Genomic DNA, 26804 nt, shown 5'->3' on the forward strand with positions numbered 1-26804 from the left:
AAGTCCATGTCTTAGAAAATATATTTTGAAAACACAGGTGATAAAAATACTTTTAGAATAATTTTAAAATTATTTTAAAGTATTTTAGAAATATTTTTAAAAGCCAAGAAAATGCCACACCAGCAGATATACCCTAAGGAAATGCTGAAAGAAAATTTTTCATGCTGAAGGAAGATGATGCCAAAGGGTAACCTCAATATGTAGAAAAGAATGAGAAGGCCTGAAAATGGTAACTATGTAGTGGGTAAAAATAATACAATTTTTTTTCTTGAACTTTAAAATATTATTAAATGTTCAAACACACAATAAACTATTTTAGGGTTAAAACAGGTGTATAAGTGAAATATGAACAACATCAAAAAAAAAAAGAGAAGATAAACTATTTTACGCTGTGGTAAGATTCTTAAATTACATACAAAATGATATATTATTCAGGGTAAACTGTGATAAATTAACAATGTACACTGTAGTCCCCACAGCAACCACACAAACAAACAATTGGGGGTAAAAAGCTATACTGAAGTAAAGCCAATAGGAAAATAAATCACAATACTAAAAAAATTCGGTCAAGAAGAAGGAAGGAAAACATGAAAAGATGAGCAAAAAATGAATGAGACAAACAGAAAAACAATAGCCAGCATGCAGGCTTAAATTCAACCACATCACTAAATTCATTAAGGTACGCTCCAATTACACAGATTGTATCAAGAGCCAAGAAGCACCTATTTGTTGACTCAAAATGACACATTTTAAAAAAAAGACATATGCCCAGATCTTATTTTCAAGATACCACTCAACACTAAAGGGAAGTGGGCCCCTTGGAGAAATCAATGATACCATGGTTAAGTAAGGAAATGTCCCAAAATGTGACAGGAATGCACCAACAAGGCATAGGAGCTAGTCTGAAAGGTTAACACTCCCTACATCTGGGACAGTCTGGCATCAAAAGGAATGAAGATAGTAAAGGAATGAACCAATTGAATTAAGAATCCGTGTGTTTTAGCTGATGATAGATGATAGATAAACAGGTAGACAGACAGACAAACAGATAGAAGATAGATAGCAAGGAAGAACCCCTTAAAATAGAATGCCAAGTAATATTTATACAAGGAATTAAAAAAATCAAAATTAATTAAAAATCATAAACCAGTAATTATCAGAGTAAAAACTGATTCAGACAGGAATCATTTTTTTTATTAAAAAAATTTTTTTTAGCATTGATTTTTGAGAGAAAGAGACAGAGTGGGAGTAGCAGAGGGGCCGAGAGAGAGGGAGACACAGAATTGGAAGCAGGCTCCAGACTCTGAGCTGTCAGCACAGAGCCAGATGCGGTGCTTGCACTCAGGAGCAGTGAGATCGTGACCTAAGCTGAAGTCAGATGCCCAGCTGACTGAGCCACCCAGGCGCGCCTCCAGGCAAGAATGGAGACTGTAAGAGGGAGAAAGGTGAAGAACATCTGACAACTAACAGAATACATAGTCTCAAAGTATTTCAACAAAAATACAAACATAACTTATTATAAAAAGAAAATGATAATGATAATTATAGAGGGAGAACAGACAATATGTTAACCAAGTAATCAAAATTAATATAAACCATAGGACTTATAATATTATACACACACACACACACACACACACACACACACAGATACATATATAGAGAGAAACAACTAGGGAGGGAAGGAGGGAGAAAGAGAGAGACAGATGGGGGAGAGAAGGGATAACAAAGCAAACACACAAAAAATGGTAACTACGTAAAGTGGTAAATATGTTAATTAAAAGTAATTGTATTGTTTCTTAATGTATGTGTATATTAAATCACCACACTTCTTTGCCTTAAAAAAATCATGTTGTACAACCTAAAAAAAAAACAAAAAAACAAAAAAACGAGCAATTAAAAACAAAGGAAAAAAAAATTAGTTTTAACCATTCCCAAAGCCCTTTATTTCATCATTTATCTCTTCATGTGTATAAGTTTCTACCCTGTATACTCCTTCTATGTAAAGAATTTCCTTTTATTTTATGTCTGGAGAAAGACTACACACGTCTGTTGGCAATTAATTATCTCAGCTTTTGTTTGGCTAAAAAAAATTCACTTTATTTCTGAAAGGTATTCTGCTGTCTATAGAAGTCTTGCTTGATTTGCTTTTCTGATTACTTCAAGCATGTGGCTCCACTGTCTCTGGCTTGCATAGTTTTGGACAAGTCTCCCGTAATGCTTTTCATTACACCTACATATAGCATCTTTTTTTTTTTTCTAAATGTCTTTAAGGCATTATGTTAATTTTTATGTTCGCTTATTTGAAAACGATGTGTTTAAGTATTTTTCTTTGCTTGCTTTGTTGCTATTGCTTTGCTGTTTATCTTAATGAGGTTCTCAAAATCTGGAGTCTCTGGTTTGATGTCTTTTATTATTTTTGGAATACTCTTAGCTATTATCTCTTAAAATATTTTCCCCCTGTTCTCTTTATCTTCTTCTTGGCCCCTCAATCATACTGTTTGTAACTGCCCCACAGATCTTGGGCACTTTATTCCTTTCACCTTTTTTTTTCTCTTTGTGTGTCAGTCTGGGAAACTTTCATTGACCTATCTTCAAGTTCCCTGACTTCTTACTTCAGCTGTGGCAAGTCTACTGATGAGCCTCTCAAAGGAAGTCTTCATCTCTTAAAAACAGTTTCTTATTTCAAGCATTTTCATTTGACTCTTTCTAAAAATGTCTGTTTCTCTACCAAAAGTCCCTATCTAGTCATGTATGTGGTATTTTAAAGTCTCTAACTTTAAAAGTTCTATCATCTGGGTCATCAGAGTCTGGTTTGTTGACTTCATTGTCCCTTGACAATAGAGTTGTTTTTAATTGCTTGTTTGCATGTCTCACATTTTTTATTGAAGATTGGATTTCATATGTAAGACATTAGAATGTGAGGTAACAGTATTTATACTTGGAAATGACCATGTTCTCCTCCTGTTGGGCCATTTGCATAAGCAGGAGTTGAGCTGGGCTTGGGTTTTGTTGTTCACATGGTTATCTTCAGTGCGTCACAGATTTCAAATTCTCCTAATAATTGCATGGGACTGGTGTGGGTGCTGGAACCCCAGAGGGTTTTTCATAAAGTTTCTGTACCACCCACAGCTCTCAGTTATACCTGTGTGCCTATGATACAGAATGGATCTTTCTCTACATTCTTGCCCATCAATCAGTGCTAGATTGCAGCCACTTGTTATTTAGTTGCTGCGAAGCTATTAATGGAGACCAATGGACTTTCTCTGTTGTCCTGGCCAGCTTCAGTCTTGGGTAGGCCCTGTGTGCCCAGTTCTCAGAAGCAGAGCTTGCTCAACATCCCTGCCATCCTTTTAGTGGCAGCCAACTCTGCTTTATATCTCCAGTGGGTCTACCACAGTTTTCTGCCCTCCCCCAGTGTTAGAAGACCTTTAATAGTATCGGTATGATCCTAGGCACAGGACTGTTTTCTGCCTTTGTTCCAGGGGTAAAAGGATGTTTTTCCTTCAGTGCTTCCTGTACAAAGAATGGGTCTTTTCCTGTACCCTGCAGAGAGACAGAGTTTGCTGTCCTTACTCCAGTGATGCAGTTCTTGATCTGTGTAAGTGAAGGGTCCAAACCATGGGGGTGGGGCTTCATGCCTTTCTCACAGCAGTGGCTGATCCCCTTTCTACACACCTGCAATATCATGGAGGGTTCTTTCTGCTCTCTTCTTCAACCCCCAATCTTTCTCAAGGGCACCCAGTAGAGGTCCATGGAAAAGAACATATGAGGGAATGTTCTGGATCTCGGACTCACAACTAGAGGTTCCTCACTGACATGCCAGTTCCAACTAAGGTTTTAGCAATCCTAAGGCTTTGATTGATTTCCTCCTTCTCACTCGTATAGTATCTACACCTTTCTTTCTTGATCTGCCACAGGTACGGGAATCTGTGCATCATGCTACTCTCCTTAGAGGGGCCAGCCTCATCTTAGATTTCAGGGCAGTTGGTCACCCTGTAACTTCAGCTGTCTGATGGGTTCCAAAAAAAGTTTTCATTTTGTAGTTTAATTGTTTTGTTTGTTTTGTTCATTGTTAAGGAAGAAGCAATACTCTTTCCAGCTTTCTATATTGTAAACAGAAGAAGTATCTCACAGTAATTTGCTTTAAAAAAAAAAAAAAAGTCCTATGCATGTGCATGTATTCACATGCAAGAACAACTAAAAGAAAAAGATTTCCCATATATAAAGAGTGGCTATCACTATGTGTTAAAATTTTGAGTCTTTCAAATTTTTTCTTCTTTGGACTATTCTCTATCTCCTAAATTCTTTACATAGATCTAATTTTGTAACTTAAAAGAATCTCTGTGTGTGTGTGTATGTGTGCGTGTGTGTGTGTGTGTGTGTATTCTACTTTTTAAGTCCAGCGCAAGTGCTAGAACATTATTTTACCAAAGAAATGCCATTTATTTTCTTACTTTTAAAAGAATTTTCTTTCAGAGTTTTGCGTCCTCAGAATTCATATAATTCAATATTTCTCGTGTTATTCAGCATCCTCTGTCCAATGTAAAAGGGAAAATTCTTATAAGAAAAAGAGTTTGACTTAAGAGAATAATTATCCTTAAGCCTTCATAAAAATGTCAGTGCAGCAGTTTTTCTTATTCTAAGAGTCTTGTGTTTAAGAGAACTAATTGTTTTTATACATATTATTTTTTTAATGTTTATTTATTTATTTTTAGAGAGAAAGAAAGAGAGAGCATGCATGCACATGCATGAGTGGGGGAGGGCCAGAGAAAGAGAGAGAGAATCCCAAGTAGCTCTGCACTGTCAGCACAGAGCCTAACACAGGGCTCAATCCCATGAACTGTGAGATCATGACCTGAGCCGAAATCAAGAGTCAGAAGCTTAACCGACTGAGCCACCCAGGTGCCCCTATATGTTATCTTATATCCCATATTAGACAGCTATGATTGTCAAAGTGGTCTCTGTCACTCCAAGTTAGAAGGTAAATATAGCCTAGAAAATAAGGTAAATGTAAACCAAAGAATAAAGGCACCTGTAAAATCTTCCCAAATCAAATTTTTTTTTAAATTATTTTAGAGGTAGAGAGAAAGCAAGTGGGGTAGAGGGGCAGAGGGAGAGAAAGAGAGAATCCCAAACAGGCTCCATGCTCAGCACTGAGCCTGACATGGGGTTCAATCCCATGACCCAGGGATCATGACCTGAGCCAAAATCAAGAGTGGAATGCTCAACTGACCGCACCACCCAGGCACCCCTGAATATTTATTTTTAATTGTCAATGTTAAATATAACAAAGGTAGTTTTCAGGCAAAAACTTGATATATTCAAGCAAGAAAAAAGACTTTTGAACAATTTACTCAACATTATCCCTTTATCATATTGCCCTTCCTCCAAAACAGGATAGAAAGAGTCATGATGCAATGAACTTGTAATATTTTTTATATGGTAACATACGTATCAGTACCCTAGAGATCACTCTCAGTTATTAAGTCATTCGGCGGTAGTGGTAGAGAGGGTGGGCCCTAAGGGGTAAACAACTTTTGGTTTATAACTTCCAAAGATAATCTCATTTCCATGAAATCAACCTCATTTTCAGAGAAAAGAACAAATGAACTCTACAAACCATGCTTCATTTTTTAATTAGTAAGAATGAATATCAAACAAGTTACTCAAACTATTTTCCAGTTATATTTACTTTCAGAATTCCCTGGCATGCCATACATTCCATCCACTCATTCTTTTTTGTTGTTGTTGTTTCTTAATTGACTGAGCTGGTGCAGGAGATGTTGTGCTGAACAAAACATTAAATGTTTCTACCCTTCAAGAGGCCTTTTCTAACATCCTTAATTTGTCTCAACATTTGGTTCCTATGTTGATGCTCTGTCTCTCCGTGATAGCGCTTATCACCAATTGTTCAGTTCCTCAGATTACACACTCCTTGAAGACAGGGACTGTATTTTCAGCATCTTAATGTCCTCACTACCAAGTACAATCTGACAAATGACAGATTACCTATAACATGAAGTGAATAAACCAGCAAATAAACAAAGGAGCCTACAGGCTAACGCATAGATAAAAGGAGCCTACAGAAACACCACAGATACAAGGAGAGCAATCAAATCTATGAGCAGCTCTGATCAACAGTATTCATAAGGTACAGAAGGAGCACAAAGGAAGTCAGTAGATCAACTCCATTAGGGATGGAGGTGGTCAGAAAGCCTCCATTCATTAAAGGCTTATAATGAGCCTTGAAGGATGGTAGAAGACAGGAGCAAAAACACGGAAAAAGTGATTTTAAGTAGAGATAGAGTCAGGAGAAAAGTCAAGTCCAAAATAGCATCTTATGATCAGAAAATACCAAATAGGTTGTTAGGACTGAAGCACAGACTGACACGGAAACTAGCATGGGATATGAGCCAGGAAGGCTACAAGGGAGACTAGGTCAAGGGGTGAGGGAGCAGGCAGATAGAGAAGTACATCAGGTTAGAGTCTGAACTTTATGCTGTAGGCCATGAGGAATCCTTGGAAAGGTGAGCATGTAAAGTTAAATGATAAGATTTGATTGTAGAAAAATTACTCTAGGGAACATACAGAATAGAATGAGGAGAAAGGGTAGATGGTTGGGAAAGCAAAGTCAGACAAATAAGAACAATTAGGAGACTATTAAAATGGCCCAAGTCAATTATAACTACAATGTGAATGAAAGCAGCCACACTGGGAAGAGAGAACTTTAAAGAAAAAAGAACTGAAAACAAACAAACACCAATCAATATAATTTTGTCACCAACTGGATTTCCAGAGGCTCATTTACAAATGAGCCATTTGTTAAATGGGAATAATTAACACTTACCTGCAAGAAACATTATGACAATTATCTGAGATTATGCATGTAAAATACTAACACAGTGAGGCCAAAGTGTAAGAATTCTAAACACTGCAGTAATTGTTTTGTTGAGGCTGATGCTGATCAGATTTGAATCCTGGCTTAAACACTTAATCTTGTGTGACCTTGATAAAGTTATTTAACCTCTCTCGGCCTCACTTTCTTCCTCTGAAAAATGGATTACACTTTCTAGGACCTCATAGATTAGTACTATTTTGAATTTTACAGACATTTTTAATACATTTGTAAAGTGTTTACAAAAATTAGACCAATGCTTAAAACTTTGTTTTTAATAAAAAGTTATTAATAGAAAATAAGGAGTTAGAATGATTCTTAGATTTCTGGCTTGGGTGAATGGTGGTATCATTCACTGAAGGGAGAAGACTCCTTTGAAAGCCAATCATGATGATTATTCTCCCTCAAATTCTTTAAGATGAATTAAGTAGTCTTCTAGGTGTTCTGCAAGTAAATTAAACATATTTCAACACTCGCCATCGTATATTTCCATGCCTAATATCCTCAGTAGATACTGACAATATCTGGGGGCAAAGAACTGTGTCTTTTACTTCTGCAGTCTCAGTAAACAGGATGTATCTGCTACATAAATAGGCTCAGAACACGTTAGTCAAACAATTTAAAGGAGATATGGATACCTTTAACAAGTCCAGAGGATATTTGGAAAGAAGGATATTTCCAAAGGATTTTATTTGCTACTCCCCTAGTGGCCTTAAAATTTCATCAAGTAGAATGTAAAAATTAATATACTATTTTCCAGTGAATTCTTACTAATAAAAAACGTTGAAATGCAAATTTATAATGAAAATAGAAAATAAGCTAAGTAATATAAGTAAAACATTATTCACAAGTTTCCAACTTTCACTTTTACCATGATTTTATCAATATAGCAGTACTGTGCTGTGAAGGGCTAATATTACGACTTTCATAATCAGCTGAAAAGAGTATCCAAAGGTTTTCAGAATATTTCTGCACATAAGACTCCCAGTCTTAGTATCTGCAGCATTTCCACTGTTTCAGACATACCTTAGGTGAAGATCTTCTGAAAACTTCAGGCAGGCATAGATAAATTCCTTAATTTGGTTGTAAACTTTTGGCACAAATTCAGAGAAAGGAAACTTTTTTGGAAATGGCTGCTGTAAATGCAAAGAATCAGTGGAAGTAAGTCACAAACTAACATATGCTGAAGATACTTAGAAATTAATTAAAATGCAAAAGGAATTTTCTTCCACATTGCAAAGTGTCTACTTAACAACCTCAAATTTAATAAAGTGTTTCCAAAAGTTTCCTGACACGAAAAAGATAAGCTATAAATTTAACTAAATAATAATTCAAATGTCTTTCCACACATGAAGGGATAAAAAAAAACTGTGGTAAATACCCAACAATAAAAAGGAATGAATTATTGCTACATATACCACCTTAGACACATCTCAAAAGCATCACACTGAGTGAAAGAAGCCAGCCTCAAAAGGTTACCTACTGTATGATTCCATTTATATGACAATCTGGAAAAGGCAAAAGTAGATGGACAGCAACCAGATTGGTTGCCAAAGTCTGGGGGTTAGGGTTGGGAGAAACTGATTTAAAAAGGAGCAGCATGAGACACCTGGGTAGCTCAGTGGGTTAAGCGTCTGACTTTAGCTCAGGTCATGATCTCACGATTCGTGGGTTTGAGCCCTGCATGGGCCTCTGTGCTGACAACTCAGAGCCCAGAGCCTGCTTCAGATTCTGTGTCTCCCCTCTTTCTGCTCCTACCCAACTGGCGTTCAGTCTCTCTCTCTCTCTCTCTCTCTCTCTCTCTCTCTCAAAAAATAAACATTAAGAAAAAACATCTAATAAAAAAATAAAAAGGAGCAGCATGAGGGAATTTGGGGGGATGATGGAACTATTTTGGTATCATTATTATGGCAGTACATATATGACTCAATGCACTGTTGAATTATATACCAATAGAATTATATATTATATAGCACAGGGTAATTTTTACTGTATGTGTGGGGGAGAAAATGTCCTAAGAGTATGATAACAGTAAGTATTTCAAAGTATAAACCAAATTGGAACATGCCCAGCAATACCCTTAACACTTCGACCCCGAAATCATATACTGATTTTCAAACAGGAACTTCTGTTCTTTTAAGCCCCAAAATCGTTCTCTGGGGGTGTTCTAGAGCTCTAATGCACTGAGTTGGAGGTAATGCCTTCAATGAAACTGATAAAATGAAAGCTTTGAGAGTATGCCAAATCAAACAGAGCATTTTATTTTACAGTATTCCTCACCTTTTCCAGCTCTATGTCTTGGAATGGGAATTGTCCTACCACCTTTTTATACATCTCTTCACTTGTTACTGGTATAGGGCTGTAGTTGTCAGAATCAAGTATGTTTCTAGAAATAAAATGAAGGAAGGGTGGGCTGGTTAATCACTGTAGTGATTACAAGTAATTTTCAGGTAAACTCAAACAGTTGTGTATACAAACCACCAAAACGAATGTTTTCTAGTTCCTATTCTATTCCTCTACAATGAAACTTTTCATTGCAGGTAAAAATACCTTTGACAGAAGACAGAAAGAAAACTACTCTGAAACAGAGGGAACACAATTATGAACATGATCTCACAGTATTTGAGATTTACAGAGGAGACAAAATTTTACAGCAACATGTAGAAGCTGTAAGGCAAATGGGTAGTAAAAACAAAAGGATGTGTGTGCTCCAGAAAAAAGCACAGAGGTTTCATTTGTTTTGTTTTTTTTTTTTAAAGAAAACACATTTGATTATGTTATTTAATCCTGTATTAGTTCTGTTCTAACTTTCAAAACTGGCAGATGAAGAAAAGTAACTTCTATGATAAACCCAAATTATGTTCATTTACTTCATCTCCTATTCTGTATTAAGGATGAACTTCATCCAGAGGAACTGACTCCTTAACCTTACTGGAGGTTCTCTAAAAGCAGAGACCAAACTACGAAAATCAAAACCAAATTTACTGAAGGGATCAGATCAGACACTTTTAAGACCATGGATATATCATGTTATGAATTTTCAAGGTTCATAGAGACATAATCCTCCCCTAAAATACAATTGTACCATTAGTAATATTAAAGGAAAAATGTAGTATCTGATAGCTAGAAAAATTTAAAAACAGGGTAAGCTTATCTGGGGACAGGCTATTGCAATAAGCTGGAAGATCACATTAAATAAGGGAATAAAAGTTCAAAAGAAGAAGAAACTCAAGTGATATGACATGAGTTGTGTGCCAAGAAAATAGTCTAAGGAGATATTTGTGAATGCAAGGTGTAACAGGGCAATAACTGTCTTATTAGTATATACATGATATAGTAACGATTTAAATAACATGTTTCAAACACTAGATTGTAATACACCTCATCTCTATATGTAGAGAAGGAAGAATTTGAGGAACCATATAAGTAAGTCTTCAAAAAAGGTTCCAAAAAAGCCTACATTACTCAAAGGGGTTCAATAGCTACCACCCTACAAGTGAGCTATATAGTAGGCATGATCCTCAAAAAGGAAACCAACAAATATATTAAGAAGACTCAAGATGATCTGGATGGTATTCAAGGGGGAAAAAAAAAGCCAAAATGGGATCTGGGGAGTCTCCACATAATAGACATGATGCACTGAGATCAGTTATCTTGGGAACTTTATTTGGGACATCTCTTCAATTTGCTTGAATTCTGAATCATAACCTGGATCACAGCTATAATAAAATAAGCCACACATACTTGTTGCTTATAATATTGAGAAGCCTTATGTATAAACATGTGTGTACATACACTAGCACACGCACATGCACACACACGACAAAGATAATTTCTCACCTGAAAATACCTGCCCACTTCTTTAGCAGAGTTTCACTATACTGATCTCTGATTTCTAACAGCATGTCAAAAAGCTGATTCACAGGAAAACCATACACCTGAAACAAAATAAGAAAACAGCTTCATTTTATAAGTGATTTTTTTTTTTTCAACATGAAAGAGATCAGGCACTGAAAGATATTATCATATTCTGGTCAAAGATTTAAATGAAAGCATGACAGCAGTATGTTTCATTCCCACTTAATGTCTAGTGTTTATCTCAAGAATCAAAAGATACATACCAAAATATTTAAGCTAGTCAGAAAAAATAAACGAATGATAATTAAAATCAATATATACTGGTACAATGTCAGCTAAGTCCTCCCTGCAACTCATCCTGTACCCTTAGCAAATTTCAGGAGTAGGGAGGGAAATGTGATAGATCTCCCCACATCTGGCTCTGTGCTGACAGCGCAGAGCCTGCTTGGGATTCTGTGTCTCCCTCTCTCTCTGCCCGTCCCCTGCTCCCACTGCCTCTCTCTCACACAAAAATAAATAAATAAACTTAAAAAAAAAAAAAAAAAAACACCAAAAAAACTCCAAAATCACTCAGGCACTGTATCTGAATTAAGGACATTAAAGAAAAAAACTAAGGTAGTGAGTGGTTCAATTAATTGACTTGCTCTGAGCAAAAAAAAGGGGGGATTGGAACTATTTATGAGAATATAAATTGGTCAAAGTGATAACAATGAAACGCTATAAAAAGATTAAAAGATCTAGCTCTAGGAAAAGAAGAAACACAACTAAAAACTAAAAGGCATTTATTAAGCTTAAGTAGACAATGAAAAGATTTACACCTGATGCATACTAATCTAGAAAAGTTTATGTAAACAGAAATCACAAACCTGAAGTGTGTCAGCAAAAAGCACAATGAGGTTCTTCAAATCTAACACAAGGTTTGGATCAGAGCAGTAAGACTAAAGGAAACAAAAGACAATGAGGAAAAACACTGTAATTATTAAAAATAAAACTAAATTTTTAATTTATTTAATTGTTTGATGATTCGCCTGGTAAAGGCTCTCCAGAAAGGGTCTAACCCTTTCCTGGCTCAAGGTAACACCAGATTTAGGCAGGAAAGAGCTGAGTAGAGACTCCAGTAAGCCATGATCTATATTTTTAACAGTTGGAAATTTGAAAACATACTTCTAAATAATTCTTCAGCCAAAACAGAAATCAAAATTGATATTGCATATTATTTTTAAATGAACAAAATGTAATACTTGATATCAAAGCCTATGCGATGTGGCTAAAGCAATTTCAAAATAAAATTTATATTTTTAAATGCAAGCAGAAAATACACAAGACTGAAAATAAACTAAGCACTCAATCCACAAAGCTAACTCAAAAAGCCAAAACAAATCATAAGTACAAGAGATAAAAATTGATCAAATTAAAAGCAGAAATAACATAGAGACACGAAAAATTTGATCCATGAAAACAAAAGCTCGTTAAAAATATCAATAAAACAGACAAATCTTAGCTAAGTCTGATTAAACAGGAAAAAAATGAAATTAAGCAACAACACAAGGAATACAAAGAGAAAACAAACCTAAATAAAGAGGAAAATAAAAGTTACAAGTAAAGTCCATACATAATCTCTTATCAGTAAAACTGAAAACTGAAATGACATGGAAGGTAGGTTATGTGGGCACGATTCAAAGATGTATATATGTCACTATGTGAAAGTTCAGTAATTTTGATATTCAAATTCTCTTAATTACAATTTGGTTACTTCCTGTCTGAACTCTCAATTCCTGAAAGAGGCATACTGAATTCACCCATAACGGTACAGTTCATCAATTTCTCTTATTACTAACAGTTTTTGTTCTATACATATTGATGCTTGCTTGTCCTCTATAAAAAGGCTATTCTCTTTTTGGTGGGTTAAAACTAGAATAGTACAAAATATTCCTTTCCTTTCCCATTTAATGGTCTTCAAATTCAATTCTATTTGCCTTTGAGAATATTGCCATTTCTGCTCCTCTTACCTTATTTTCACTTTTTTCATACTCACCATAATGTATGAATATGTCTCAGTAACCAGACTATAAAACTTCCTAATTCTTTGACATTTCCTGTGATTGCTGACGTATCTGAACCTACTCCATCTTTTTTAAAAAAATTTTTTAATGTATGTTTATTTTTGAGAGAGACAAACAGAGTGGAGCGGACAAGGAGTAGAGACAGAGGGAGACACAAAATCCGAAGCAGGCTCCAGGTTCACCTGTCAGCACAGAGCCTGACGCGGGGCTTGAACTCACGAACCGCAAGATCACGACCTAAGCCTAAGTCGGACGCTTAACTGACTGAGCCACCCAGGTTCCCCATAAACCTATTCCATCTTAAGTTTCCCATTTACAATGATTGCTTCTTTTTTATTTCATGTTTTTCATTGGATCCTAGTTCTTTTTAATTTTCTTACAGCGGTTATTAATAAGTTATATACTTTCTTCCTGCTGTTTATATGAAATAATCTAGAGTTTTCATTAAAAAACTTTTTAAACATTAAGTCTCTCTCCTTCCATATGGATTCTTAATAGCATTAAACTTTACAAATAATCAAATAGCTATTTAGATTTATCTATGAGTTTTACTCATTTTTTTGCACACATTTTATTTTAATCCTATCCCATCTTGTATTTTGGATTTTTCATTTTTTGTACAATACCAATAAAACAGGAGAGGTAAAGCATAAACTCTGAATCCTCATGTTTGAAAATGCCTTTCGTTTGACCTCAAACTAAAACACAGCATTTCTGATGTGAAAGAAGTGTCTGCCTTCATTTACCCTGCTTGATACTCAATACAGCCTTTCAACTATGGGAATCTGGAAATTTCCCTCTTTTAATTATTTAATTATCAAAGTCCTCTCCTTTGTGTCTATCCTTCCTTTCTAAATTTCAGTTAGATACGATAAAAAATGAGCATCAGCTATCCATCATGTTTCTTAACTTTCCTTTCATATCTTCCATCTCTTTATTTGCTCCATATTTGGGGATATACATTTGACTTTGTCTTCTTGATCACAAAATGATAGTTTTACCTGTTTAATCTATGAATTAAATTTCTGTATTCAGATAATCAGAGATTCCTAAGAAAGCAACGTTTATCTTTGGCTTGTGTGCTTCCTTTTCCTCCTTACTACACTTTTTAAAAATCAGGCTCTGGGCTGACAGCATGGAGACTGGTTGGGATTCTCTGTCTCTCACTCTCACTCTCTCAAAATGAATAAACTAAAAAACAAAAAAACACTATCCCAGTACAACCCTTGTCCACCTACCATAACAAACTGAAATGTTCACTATATATAATATCTATGAAACATGAGGTTTTTGCCACATGGAATTAATTACATTGTTCCATAATTTTGAATCTTAAAAAATACCTTTTCGGTATTATCAGATGATCTGTTTATATTATTAACAACTATATTAGCAGATCATCTGATGTGGAACCATTCCTGATACAAACTCTCCGTTGTATTAGCATATAATTTTCTAATATATTGCTAAATTTGAATTCCAAGTGAGATGGATCGGGTAAGATCTCTATCATGTTTTGAAATCAGCATTGAGAATACTACACATATTAATACCTGAAATATCGTATCTTTCAAAACGTTTCCAATTTATGTATTGACTAATAATTGAATCAGAAAAAGAGTAGTTTGAAATATGACACAGAAAGTTAGAAAGATATATAGATTTTTGATAAACAAGTAGCATAATCAGATATAGTGTTTCTTTTTGAGATTTGTTTTGATGTTTCAGTTGTTCTTATTCTAGTTTGCTTTGCTGGGTAATATAATACTATAAATAGAATTAACATCTGTGGCGTCAACTACTCTGTCTCATAATAAATTAAATGACTGTAAATGTATGTGATGCAGAGGTGCTATGTTTTAATCAATGTTTTAATCAGATGCTATGTTTTAATAGCCTTGTTGAGATCTAATCCCTATACCATACAACTCACCTATTTGAAGTATATACTTTAATGGTTTTTAGTTTTTGTATATTCACAGACATGTGCAAACATAATCACAGTCAATTTTAAAACATTTTTTCATCTCAAAAAGAAAACCTATGTCATTTAAATTATCCTCCTAGCTACTCCCAGCCCAAAGCAACCACTAATCTACTTTCTGCCTCTACAGATTGATGCTGATCTACTGGAAAGAAAAAAGGTATTTTGCTATTTGTTCTTCCATTCAAAAGAATATACAGCACATCTACAAAGAAAGACTCCATTAAGATTAATGTTCTCCAGAGATACACATTTCAAACAGTATGCTTGGAAAGTGTCCTCCTCTTAATGATACCAAATACGACTGCATGAAGAAGAGAGGGCAGTTCCCTGCTGAGTGGTGTAGATCCGTCACATCTCAAATGTATCAGTCACAGAGAAAAAGTTAAGAACCCCTGCTTTACAAAAAAGAAATTGCTTGCAAGGAATCTAAGTTTTCTAAAAGAAAAAGCTTTTCTCAGGAAAATAACCGAATTGGTAAAATCATTGACATGGACAAATATAAAATAAACAAACAAAATCAAGGACTCTTCTCCCTAGAATACAGTAATATTAGTTAATAAATATGATTGGGGGCAAAAAACTTTCCTAAAACATTACCTTGAAAAAAAAACATAAAATACCAAAAATAGGACTTATGGAAAGCATATAAAATACCTTTCCAAAATACATGAAGGCAAATAATTAAGAAAAATATATATATTCCTGGTGAAAAACACCAAATACTGAAAAAAAAAATTCCATTTTAATTTACAGATTCACTGCATAACAACACTATAGTTCAATTTGGGGGAGGGAGGATATTGTAAGTGGTAAAAGGGATGTGACAAAGTGATTATCAAACTAATCTGGAAGAATGAGAACATAAATAGTTAGCATGTCCTAAAAAGGGGATTTTAGAGAATGTACATGTCCTATATGAAATTAAACCATACTATGTCGAATATAATAATCAAAAAAATGTTACATTGGTTCAAGACAGAGAGGAAAGGGGGGTGGGGAATCATAGAGCCTAGCAAAAGACCTTAGTATTTATAAAATCTATTATTTTTTAAGTTTATTTATTTATTTTGACATGGGTTGGGGGGTGCAGGGAGAGAACAGGAGCAGGGGAGGGGCAGAGAGAGAGAGGGAGGAAGACAATCCCAAGCAGGCTCCCTGCTGTCAGCACAGAGCCTGACTCGGGATTCCATCTCCTGAACCATGAGATCATAACCTGAGCTGAAATCAAGAGTTGAATGCTTAACTGACTGAGCCACCCAGGCACCCCATAAAATATATTATTATATGATAAAAGTAGCCTCCGAAATATGTTGGGAAAAGAAGGATATTAAGGAACAATTATGTCCCCACAACATTCATATGTTAAGGCCGTAACCCCCAGTGTAGCTATATCTGGAAATAAAACTTAGATAATTAAGGTTAAATGAGGAAAGGTCCTGATCTGATGGGATCAGTGTCCTTAGAAAAGAAGTAGGCGACAGTAGGATGCCATGTGAGGAAAGGCCATGTGAGGACGTGATGAGAACACAGCCATCTGCAAATCAGCAAGAGTTCTCACCAGAACCCAACCAGAAGCATGCTGGCATCCTGATCTCAGACTTCCAGCCTCCAGAACTGTGAAAAAATACATGTCTGTTGTGTAAGGTACCAGCCTATGGCATTTGATTATGGCAATCTGTGCTGAATAAAGTAAAAGATTAACATGATAATGTTATTGTAATGTTACTGGAAGTGATGTGTATTTTTAAAAAATAATTAAAGATAAAATCCAACTTCACACTCTATATTAAAATAAACTTTTATTTGTTTGTGATACGTATATTTAAAATAACCACAGAAATACCAAGATCAAATGTAAACAAATAATTAAATATTCTTTCGAATAAGGAAGACAAATTATAAAGTTAAAAATCAATATATTTACATAAAAATTTAAATTTCTATAATGCCTTGGAAAAGAAAAGCAAAGTTAGAGACACATAAAACTAAAAAAAAAAAAAAAAAAATTTGCGACCTATATATCAGACTAGAGATTAACATTCAGATTAAAGGTTAGCATCCATATTTTAAAGAAATAATACATAATAAAATATTATAAAGCTATTAAAATATAAATGCAATGCATATGAACAGGAAATTTTTAAGAAGATATATAAATAACTAAAAACATCTGAAGAGAGTTTTAAAAAATTTTTTTAATGTTTATTATTTTTGACAGAGAGACAGAGAGCAAGCAGGGGAGGGTCAGAGTGAGAGGGAGACACAGAATCCAAAGCAGGCTTCAGGCTCAGAGTTGCCAGCACAGAGCCTAATGCAAGGCTCAAACCCAAGAGCTATGAGATCATGACCTGAGCCGAAGTTGGACACTCAACTGATTCAACCTACTGAGCCACCCAGGCGCCCCCCGCTTTTTTTTTTAATGTTTATTATTTTTGAGAGAGAAAATATCTGAAAAAAATTTCAATACCGGTATTAATCAAAGAAAAACATGTTAAATTAAGATATAATTTCTGACATATTAGATTAGGAATGATTTTTTGTTTTTAAATATAACTTTCTGTGAAGTAAACAGAATAGGAAAGTTGGCATTCTAAAAGATGATACTCAGAGTGGTGCTAAATGGTACAATATTTTAGCAAAGCAAATTAGCAATATGTATCCAGAGGCTAAGAAATGTACAGATCCTTTAACTCACTAATTTCACATCTAAGAATTTATTAAAATATAAATATAAGAAATATATTTTATATTTTATATTTTATAATATATTTTAATATATTATAATATATTTTATATATTATGTAATATAAGAAATATAAAAATATAAGAAATATAAAAATATTTTTATAGAAGTTGGTTAAGTGTCCAACTCAGTTTCAGCTCAGGTCATGATCTCATGGTTTGTGGGTCTCAGCCCCGCATTGGGCTTTGCACTGACAGTGCAGAGCCTGCTTGGGATTCTGTGTCTCCCTCTCTCTCTGCCCCTCCCCTGCTCACTCTCTATCTCTCTGTCTCTCAAAATACATACATAAACATAAAAAAAAAAATCAATATTTTTATAAAAATATTCACTGTAATGTTTACAAGAGCTAAAAAAGATACATACCTACAATGGAATATTATGCAAGTAAATGTTAAAATTAATATAGATTGATGAGACATTAAGTGAAAAACACAGCTTGTTTTTGTTTAAAAATATATATTTTATATTTTCATACACAAGAATCTTTATTTTTTTAAGATATTCATTTTTTAATGTTTGTTTATTTATTTATTTATTTATTTTTTAGAGAGAGAGAGAGAGAGAGAGAGAAGGAGAGAGAGGAGAGGGCAGAGAGAGGGAGACAGAGAATCCCAAGCAGGCTCCACATTATCAGTGCAGAGTCCAATGTAGGGCTCAAATCCACAAACCATGAGATCATGACCTGAGCAGATGCTTAACTGACTAAGCCACTCAAGCACCCAGAAAAAGAATCTTTAAATTTACATATTAGAAAGCTAATAATAATCATGCAAGGATCATGACCAAAATTTGTTACTATCGATAATCATATATTCATATTTTCTTAGAATAAACATTACTTTGTAAGTTAACATTTACATATAACGACACACCATGCTAAGGGAGAAGATAAGACATTAAAAAAATGATCTTAGGACAACAGATACACTGTTGCAAAACAATAAAATGAAATCCATAACCATTATTTAAATAAAAATAAATAACAAGTGGTAGTATATACAAAAATGTGTAAAACTCAAGCCATAACATAGTTATGAGACTTTTTTTTAGTCTCAGAAAAGGCAGAAACTTTTAAAAAGTATTTTTAAATTTGCCAAACTTTATAATGACAAAAAGATAAAATGGTAAAAATGTCAGATGAAGTCCTATGCCACTTATGAACGATGAGGGAAATTTTAAAATAAAATAGATATATAAACAGGCAAACATTTAACATTTCTAAATACCAAAAAAGAAACCATAAATAAAAGGAGAAAATCTTTACAATGCATTCAGTGACATAACCTTCTTTGATTTCAAATTCATATTTATTTATTTATTTTGAGAGAGATTGAGAGAGAGAGAGAGAGCAAGCAGGGGGGTGTCAGAGACAGAGTGAGAGAGAGAATCCCAAGGAGGCTCCAGGCTGCCAGCACAGAGCCTAACGTGGGGCTCAGGCTCACAAACCATGAGATGATGACCTGAGCTGAAATCAAAGAGTGGGGCGCTTAACCAACTGAGCCACCCAGATGCCCCTCAAATTCTAAACTCCTATACTAAACATATACTAAACAAACCCCTATACCTTATTACTTGGATGCCACAAAGGCAAAGTAATCATATCCAAATGTTCAGACCATCATAGGGAAAGAAACCATAAACCTAAGCATTACCTTGATATGCTTTTAACTTACCTTTTATATCTAATCCACCAAAAAATACAGTTAATCTTACCTCCTAAAAATCTCTCCAACTAATTCACATCTCTCCATATATACTCTTACCCCTTGTTCCAGCTATCATCACCTCTTGCCTGAATACTACACTAGCCTACTAATTGTTCTCCCACGTTATTCTCATCCCTCGTCCATAATTTAGCCAAATTGACCTTCTCATTCCAATTTATCCTACCCCCACAATGAACACACACACTCCATTCAACCCAGTGCTTTAAGCATCAGATAGGTCTTAGATAATATGACACCTATCTACTTCTTTCTTTATACCTCATGCCACACTTGCCTAACTTTCTACATTCTATGTTCTACCCACTCTGAACATTTTTCCGTTCCCAAAAACAGCTACAGTCCCTTCAATGACAGATTTTACACATGGTATTTACTCTGGAACACTTGCTGATGAAGAGATAAGAAAGCTGGCGGGTCGCGGATATCTTGCTTCTAGCTGGCACTACATAGATATCAAAGCCACTTACTGAAATATTCTACATGCTAAATTATCTTCTATTATTAAGTCCTCACTATCATTCCTCGAACAGTTCAGATAGAAAAGTACACCCAAAGCCCTTGTACTACCATTCCTTATACCTAGAATTCTCTTTAATTGATCTTTGCATAAATAGTGACTCCTTTGCATAAAGAATGCCACTTCTGATCAACTAACCAAAAGCAGGCACCGTGTTGTCCTAATCTATCACTGTTTCAATTGTACTCAATTGTATTTAACTGTAATTTAACTGTATTATGACGGTCTGATATTCTTATTTATTTATTGGGACCCCCCCCCAATTAAAATATAACTTTCTGAGGGGCACCTGGGTGGCTCTGTTGGTTAAGCATCTGACTTCAGCTCAGGTTATGATCTCACAGTTCGTGGGTTTGAGCCCTGCATCAGGCTCTCTGCTGTCAGTACAAAGCCCACTTCAGATCCTCTGTCTCCCTCTCTCTCTGCTCTTCCCCTGCTCATGTTCTCTCTTTCTCAAAAAAAATAAATAAACTTAAAAAAAATATTTAAAAATTCATGCTTTGATAAAATATATCAAAATCGTGGGAACTCGTACTTACTAACATTGATATGTTGTAAACATTTTTTTCAAAAAATAAGAATAAAACTGTGAACGCCACATCAATATTAATGGCCTTATCGCAGGCAACACTGAGTAGTGGCTGAGAATATAGTCACTTGTCTGGATTTGAATCCAAGCTCTACCACTTACTGCATAACACTAGGCTGGTTACTCAACCTCTCTGAGGGTCAGTTCCCAGACTATAAGGTAAACATAATAATGATAACTACCTTATGAACTACATATAAAGTACATATAACAAAGCCTGACACAGAGAGAGGATTCCAATACACGTCAGCTGTTTTTTGTTTTTTCTTCCTGCATAGAGCATCCACAAAAGTGGGCTCCGTGTTAGAGAATGTGGCAATTTGAAGTGGCTACTTCCACATGTCTTTGAAAGAGATAGCTCCGGGTAGGTGATTCCACGCAATACGTAAATGATTTTAAAGCAGTACAACATTGACTAGTATACAGATAATCAGCAATAAGTGAGAACTTCTCACGGGCTTCTTACATACCGAGTGGGTGCGGAGTGCCGCGATGGTTTTTGAAAGTGCCATTTCCCAGAGTTCATCAATGTAGGCTCGGTTTACTAAGCCCTGGGTTGTATGTAAAATGTGATCTTCAACCACAAAAAAGCTAAGATCGAGGAAAAAAGAAAGTACAACTGTCAGAAATTACAGTTTGACTATCTCCAGGGTCTGGCAAACAGGAGCTGCCATCAAATCTGAAGTTAATAGTCATTTTTTTCTTAAAGAAAGCTACCTGGTGTCATGAACAAAATCATATTTCTTGGACATGGAATTTTGTCCAGCCACTTTATAGAAATCGGAGGTACATTTCTATTAAATGTTAACCATATTAGTCAGCCATGTAAAAGGGAAGAAAATGTTTACAGGTAAGGGAAGCTAATTTCACTATATTAAAAATACCAGGCCATTAAGACATTTTTAAAAAGCTAACCAATTTGAAACAGACAGCGAAAGCTGCAATACACATTTTTTAAGAGCTCAACATACAAAATACCAAAATAATTCCCTTTATGTGGACTTCCTCCTTAAGGCAAAAAAAAAAAAAAAAAAATGCAAACTTATTTTTTAACACTGCTGTAGCTTTATAGTTATACATTTAAAATGTATGTTCAGTTACCTTGGCTAAATGTTCCTACTAAATAAAATAATTCTTTAAATAAGGAATTTTTATGATATATTTTAATCAAAACTATCAATTACATTTAAAGAAATCTCAATTTGAAATAAAAAGAAATTTCATAGAACAATTCAAGTCATTTCCCTTTCTTTTAACTGCAAAGTCATTCTTTCATAATTAGAATAAGCTGTCTATATGGTGTTTATTTGGGAAACGCAATTCCATCCTAGTATGTATACTCTAGATGATGGTGGCAAACTATATAGCCCGTGGGACGAATCTGGCCCACTGCCTATTTTTATAAATATTGTTTTATTGGAACACAGCCACGCTCACTCATTTATATACTGTCTATAGCTACTTTCCCACTGCAACAACAGAGCTGAATAGTTGTGACGGAAACCGTATGGCCTGCGAAGCCTAGAATACTTTACTATCTGGCCCTTTTAGAAAAAGTCTGCCAACTTTTGCTGATTATTTGGTTCCCTCGTACGGAGAATGGAGAAACAAAACATCAAATATAATAAAATTACAATTCAAAAGTTTTCTTCCTTCATCCTTAAAAACTACTCTTCAACAATATAATGCTGAAACCAATTAGACATTCCTTTGAAATTATCAGAAAGTCAAAAATAAATCTCAAAAATTTAAAAGAAAAAAAGAAAAATAATTTCCCAAGGAAAAATTATCTTTCCAAGTCTCACGAGTCTAGGTATTGAAAGTGTATACATTTAAATACACACACATACATATACCTACCCTACAATTTGATTAAAATACTTCCTGTAGCCATCTAAAGTTTCATGCTGCAACAAAGCAAAGAAGAAAAAAGTTATTGTTTTTGTTTTGATACCTTGCGACAAAGTTAAAATCAGTTACTTCTTTTCTTAGGGCTCAGTTCCCAAGACTCTAAGGTAAATATAACAATAGTACCCTCCCTACATTATAGAGTTATAAGGAGGATGAAATTAGATAATTGATATCCAGTACTTAAAACGATGCCTGACACATAGCAATCAATAGATGTTAGTTGCTATTTTCTTACTGTAAGTCACATCCACCAAAAATGATCTCAGAGTGACAGTTTAAAAAAAAACAAAAACAAAAAACAAAAAAACCCAGCATATATGCAAAATAATGACAAGATGCCAGAGAAGAAAAGTGAAAAAGAGAGAAAAGTTAAGTTGGAGATCTTACCATGTTAGATGGAGGCTGGAGCACCAAACGGGCCTGTTTTCGCCTCTGTTTTCGGTAGTAGTTCTCAAATGTTTCACGGGCACCCTGTAAAATAAACAAAAGGAAATGGGTTGACACGATTTGACCAATTATTCTAGTATTTCGTGGGAAAAGAGAAACTCTCAGGTTTGGAACTGAGGCAACCCCACATTTCTCAAAATCTGCTATTTTAACAGTGATAATAATCATAGAAAAAATAAAAAGAACGATTACCATTTATTGAACCTTATTTACAAATCCCATAAGAATGGATACAAAAGATTCTTAAGAGGACACTACCAGAACTCAACCACCAACACACCAAAGCTGGTTGCTGAATCAACTACCATAAATTCACAAGCATGAAGACAAACCAACATTCTCCTAAAAGCAGTTGAGAAAATGGGCCTTAAAAACCTCACAGAACATTCCAGAAGAAAAATGTTCAGAATGAAAACCAGTCTCAAATGAATCATGAGCAAAGGGCCAGAGCAAGGCAGGAAAAAGGCAGGAGCAAAGAATAGTAAATCAGTCTTCCCAGCTAGAATAGAATCAAGTACAGGATTAACAGCAAAAAAGAAGAAACAAACCCCTAGAAATTCTTGATACACAGTTTCTTAAAATGAAAGGTGCTCTAGAGAGCAAGAGCTGGTTCATGAGCTCCATAACTGGGTTGAACAGCATCCTTTCAACATTCATGTCCTTCCTGGGATGTCACAATAGGACTTTATTTAGAAATAGGGTCACCGCAGATGTATTTAAATTAAGATGCATTTAGGGAAGCCTGGGTGGCTCAGTCGGTTGAGTCGGTGAGTGTCCGACTTCGGCTCAGTTCATGATCTCACAGCTTATGGGTTCAAGCCCCACGTCGGTCTCTGTGCTGACAGCTCAGAGCCTGGATCCTGCTTCAGATTCTGTGTCTCCCTCTCTCTCTGCCCCTCCTCCACTCACATTCAGTCTCTCTCTCTCTCTCAAAAATGAATAAACATCAAAAAAAATTTTTTTAATTGAGATGCAGTTGTACTAGGGTAGGGTGACCCTTAATCTGATATAACTGGTGTCCTTAAAAGAAAAGGGCTCCTGGGTAGCTCAATGGGTTAAGCATCCAACTGTTAGTTTTGGCTCAGGTCATGGTATCACAGTAGGTCAAACCCCATGTCACAGTGTTTACAGCACAGAACCTGCTTGGGATTGTCTCTCTCTCTCTCTCCCTGCCCCTCCCTGGTTCATGTGTGCTCTCTCTCTCTCAAAATAAACAAACGAAAAAAAAAGGGGGGGGGCAGAAAAGACACAGACACACAGGGAGAACATCATGTGGTGACACAGGTAGAGAGTTGGAGCAATGCAGCTGCAAGCCAAGGATGGATGGATGGATGGATGGATGGCCACCAGCAGAAGCTAGGGAGAGACAAGTCTCCCACTCACTGTCTCAGAGGGAGGACAGCCTTCTGACACTTGATTTTGGACTTCTAGTCTCCAAAACTGGGTCGGAATAAATTTCTATTGTGTAGGCTACCCAATGTGTGGTACTTTGTTACAGCAGCCTAGGAAACCAATACAACTCAAAGCTTTTAAAGCATCATGCTCCCCCCCATTACTAAATTCTACTCTTAATCCAAGACTTTTCTAAATAAATAAGAGTAGAAATGGAGAGACGGCACGCACAGTGGTTAAGAGCACTGATCTGAGAACCAGATGACTTCTTTCAAATCATGAGTCTGCCCCTTTCTAGCTGTACAACCAGCTGCAGAACTTTCACTAATTTAACTTCCACCATTTAGCTATTTAACTTTCACTCATAGATGTGCTATGGTGTTCTCACTTGTAGAGAGGTCACCCTCATCATAGTCATGAGGATCCGGATGAATCAGAAAGCTTTTAGAACAGCATCTGATAAATAATCACCACTATGCTAGTGCTTATGTTTTGAAAAAGAACAATGAAATCAATGATGAAGATGAAAGCCTTGCCCATGGGAGAAAGTATAAACTCTATGCAATCCCTAAGTTCAGTTTCCTTTACCTTCCCAAAAGTCTGAAGAATTTGATTGGACATGACTTCTTTGCTAGATCCCTAAATAGGAGAAGTTGATTTAAGGTGTTAAATCATACTAATTCAATAGTGTAAGCTCAGGGGTTGGCAAACATGTCCTCTAAAGGGCAGGATAGTAAACATTTTAGGCTTGATGAGACATACAGTCTCTCTTGCGACTAGTCAAGAGACTAGTTGAAATGCTGTTTGAAACGCAAAAGCAGCCATAGACGGTACATAAATGCGTGTGGCCAAATTCCAATAAAACGTTATTTGTGGAAACAGAAATAAGAATTTCATAAAATTTTCATCTGCCATGAAATATTCTTTTTACTTTTTACCAACCATCTAAAAGTGTAAAAGCTGTTTTTCGGTCACAGGTCACACAGAAACAAGCAGCAGGGTGGATCTGGCCCACAGTTTGTTGACCCCTGGTGTAGCTTAAAAACAAAAGTTTTTAAATGCTAAAGTGATTATAACCATACACACCTGCGTTTTTCCTGCCATAAAATGAAATCAAACACTAAGGCAGCTATTTCAAGGCTTTCTTATTTCTAAATCCATAAGTTAATGAGGTAGCAAATGATTCTATTTAAGAAGTAAGAAGTGGAAACTGCACATTGGTTTGTTAAAGTTATTCCCCACTTGCCACCATTTCACAGCATAGTGGTATTATTAAATGTCAATTACATTCTGTACACACTGAAGGGCTTTTCATTTTAAAGTTAACAGCCCTAAAGGCCCTTTATTATTCTTGCGTGACGTTACACATTCAACATGCTTTGGAGCCAAGGTACACTTAGCTGAGAATTTAGGGAAAGTCTTCTCTCAAATTAGACCATTGTATAATAATTTAATTATTTGTTGTAAATGATAGAAAATAAGCAAGATGAAAACCTATCGTAGACCTATACTTAATGCTTAACTAGATACAGTTTTGCCTTTCAAATATTCATTCAATAAAATAAAAACATAAGGAAAGACCAATTTATCCAATAATTCTGGCTTCTCCCTTTACAAAAATTAGATTTTCCCTGGTGGCAGCTAAATAAATTCACCTCTGATTATTCTATTTCCTCTGCCAATTTTGTCAACTCAATGCTTACAGGTGGAATTTCAGAAGTAGATGTCTGACCAGTCCAGCTGACTGCCTGTCTTTCCACAAATAGATCAAGTTAGCCACTTCAGCTTCAAACTCATCTAATCATTAATATTTATTAAAAAAAAAAACTCAAAAGCTAGTGAAGGTATAGAGCAAATAGATATAAAATAGTACCCAAGTAAAAAGTTGCTTTAGTTTGTTTTCATTTTATGTCATTAGTATTACAGTGGCCCAAAGGCTTTGTAATAATTAATTAATTAATACATATAACATCACAGAAAATCAAGTCACTTAATGTATATAAAGTCCTTGACATGCAATAAAGAATGGTCCCCATCATCACTGAATTTATAGTCTATGGTGGAAAACTAGCAATTAAAAAAACAAAAAAACACCATAGAATCCTCTGGGTTAGATTGATGTGTGTGTGTGTGTGTGTGTGTGTGTGTGTGTGTGTGTGTGGTGTGGATGGGAGGAATGTCAGAGAAAGCTTCCCAGAAAAAAAAAATGCCATTTATATTCATAATTGACAAATGAGTGAGAATAAGACAGGTAAATATAAAGGAAAAAATATTCCTCATAGAGACACAGAGGTTCAAGGGAAAAAAATGGCATTACACATCCCATGAAATGAAAAAAGTTCTTCATGGCAGTACCCTCACAGTGTAAGAGAGAGGGATGACAAGAAATAAGGTTAGAGGGCTTTGTAAATTATGTTAAGATATTTGCACTTCAACTCTAGAGACAGTAAGAACTTCAGATATTTGTACGTTGTCATGTACTAAATAGAATGAAAACAGAGAAAGTCAGATACAAAAAGATCAGTCTGAACCTGACTTATATTTAGGAGGTACAAGCCGATGGTTGATTGGTTGTTGGTGGTAAAGGATAGAAAAGAAAGAAAGCTAACATGAGGTTTCTAACCTGGGTAACTGGTCTGATGGTGGTGTCATTTAATGAGAGAGGAAACATA

General features: G+C 35.2%; 1 protein-coding gene across 15 annotated transcripts in view; it reads right to left on the reverse strand.

Annotated features, from left to right (window-relative positions):
• EXOC6B (exocyst complex component 6B) overlaps positions 1–26804 on the reverse strand; it is a 605784-nt gene that overhangs the window by 271210 nt on the left and 307770 nt on the right. For all 15 annotated transcript variants that reach the window (XR_006215816.1, XR_006215815.1, XM_042981710.1 and 12 more), the window contains 7 exons: positions 22681–22764; positions 22243–22289; positions 20853–20973; positions 11623–11694; positions 10739–10836; positions 9179–9284; positions 7925–8034 (listed from right to left, as the gene is read on the reverse strand). Coding sequence is in view for 13 of the 15 variants with exons in the window: in XM_042981710.1 (XP_042837644.1) it covers positions 7925–8034; positions 9179–9284; positions 10739–10836; positions 11623–11694; positions 20853–20973; positions 22243–22289; positions 22681–22764 (638 nt within the window). In the remaining 2 variants the exon portion in view is untranslated. The remainder of the gene's footprint in view (positions 1–7924; positions 8035–9178; positions 9285–10738; positions 10837–11622; positions 11695–20852; positions 20974–22242; positions 22290–22680; positions 22765–26804) is intronic.

Source organism: Panthera tigris, chromosome A3 (assembly GCF_018350195.1).
Source record: "Panthera tigris isolate Pti1 chromosome A3, P.tigris_Pti1_mat1.1, whole genome shotgun sequence".
Classification (NCBI taxonomy): domain Eukaryota; kingdom Metazoa; phylum Chordata; class Mammalia; order Carnivora; family Felidae; genus Panthera; species Panthera tigris.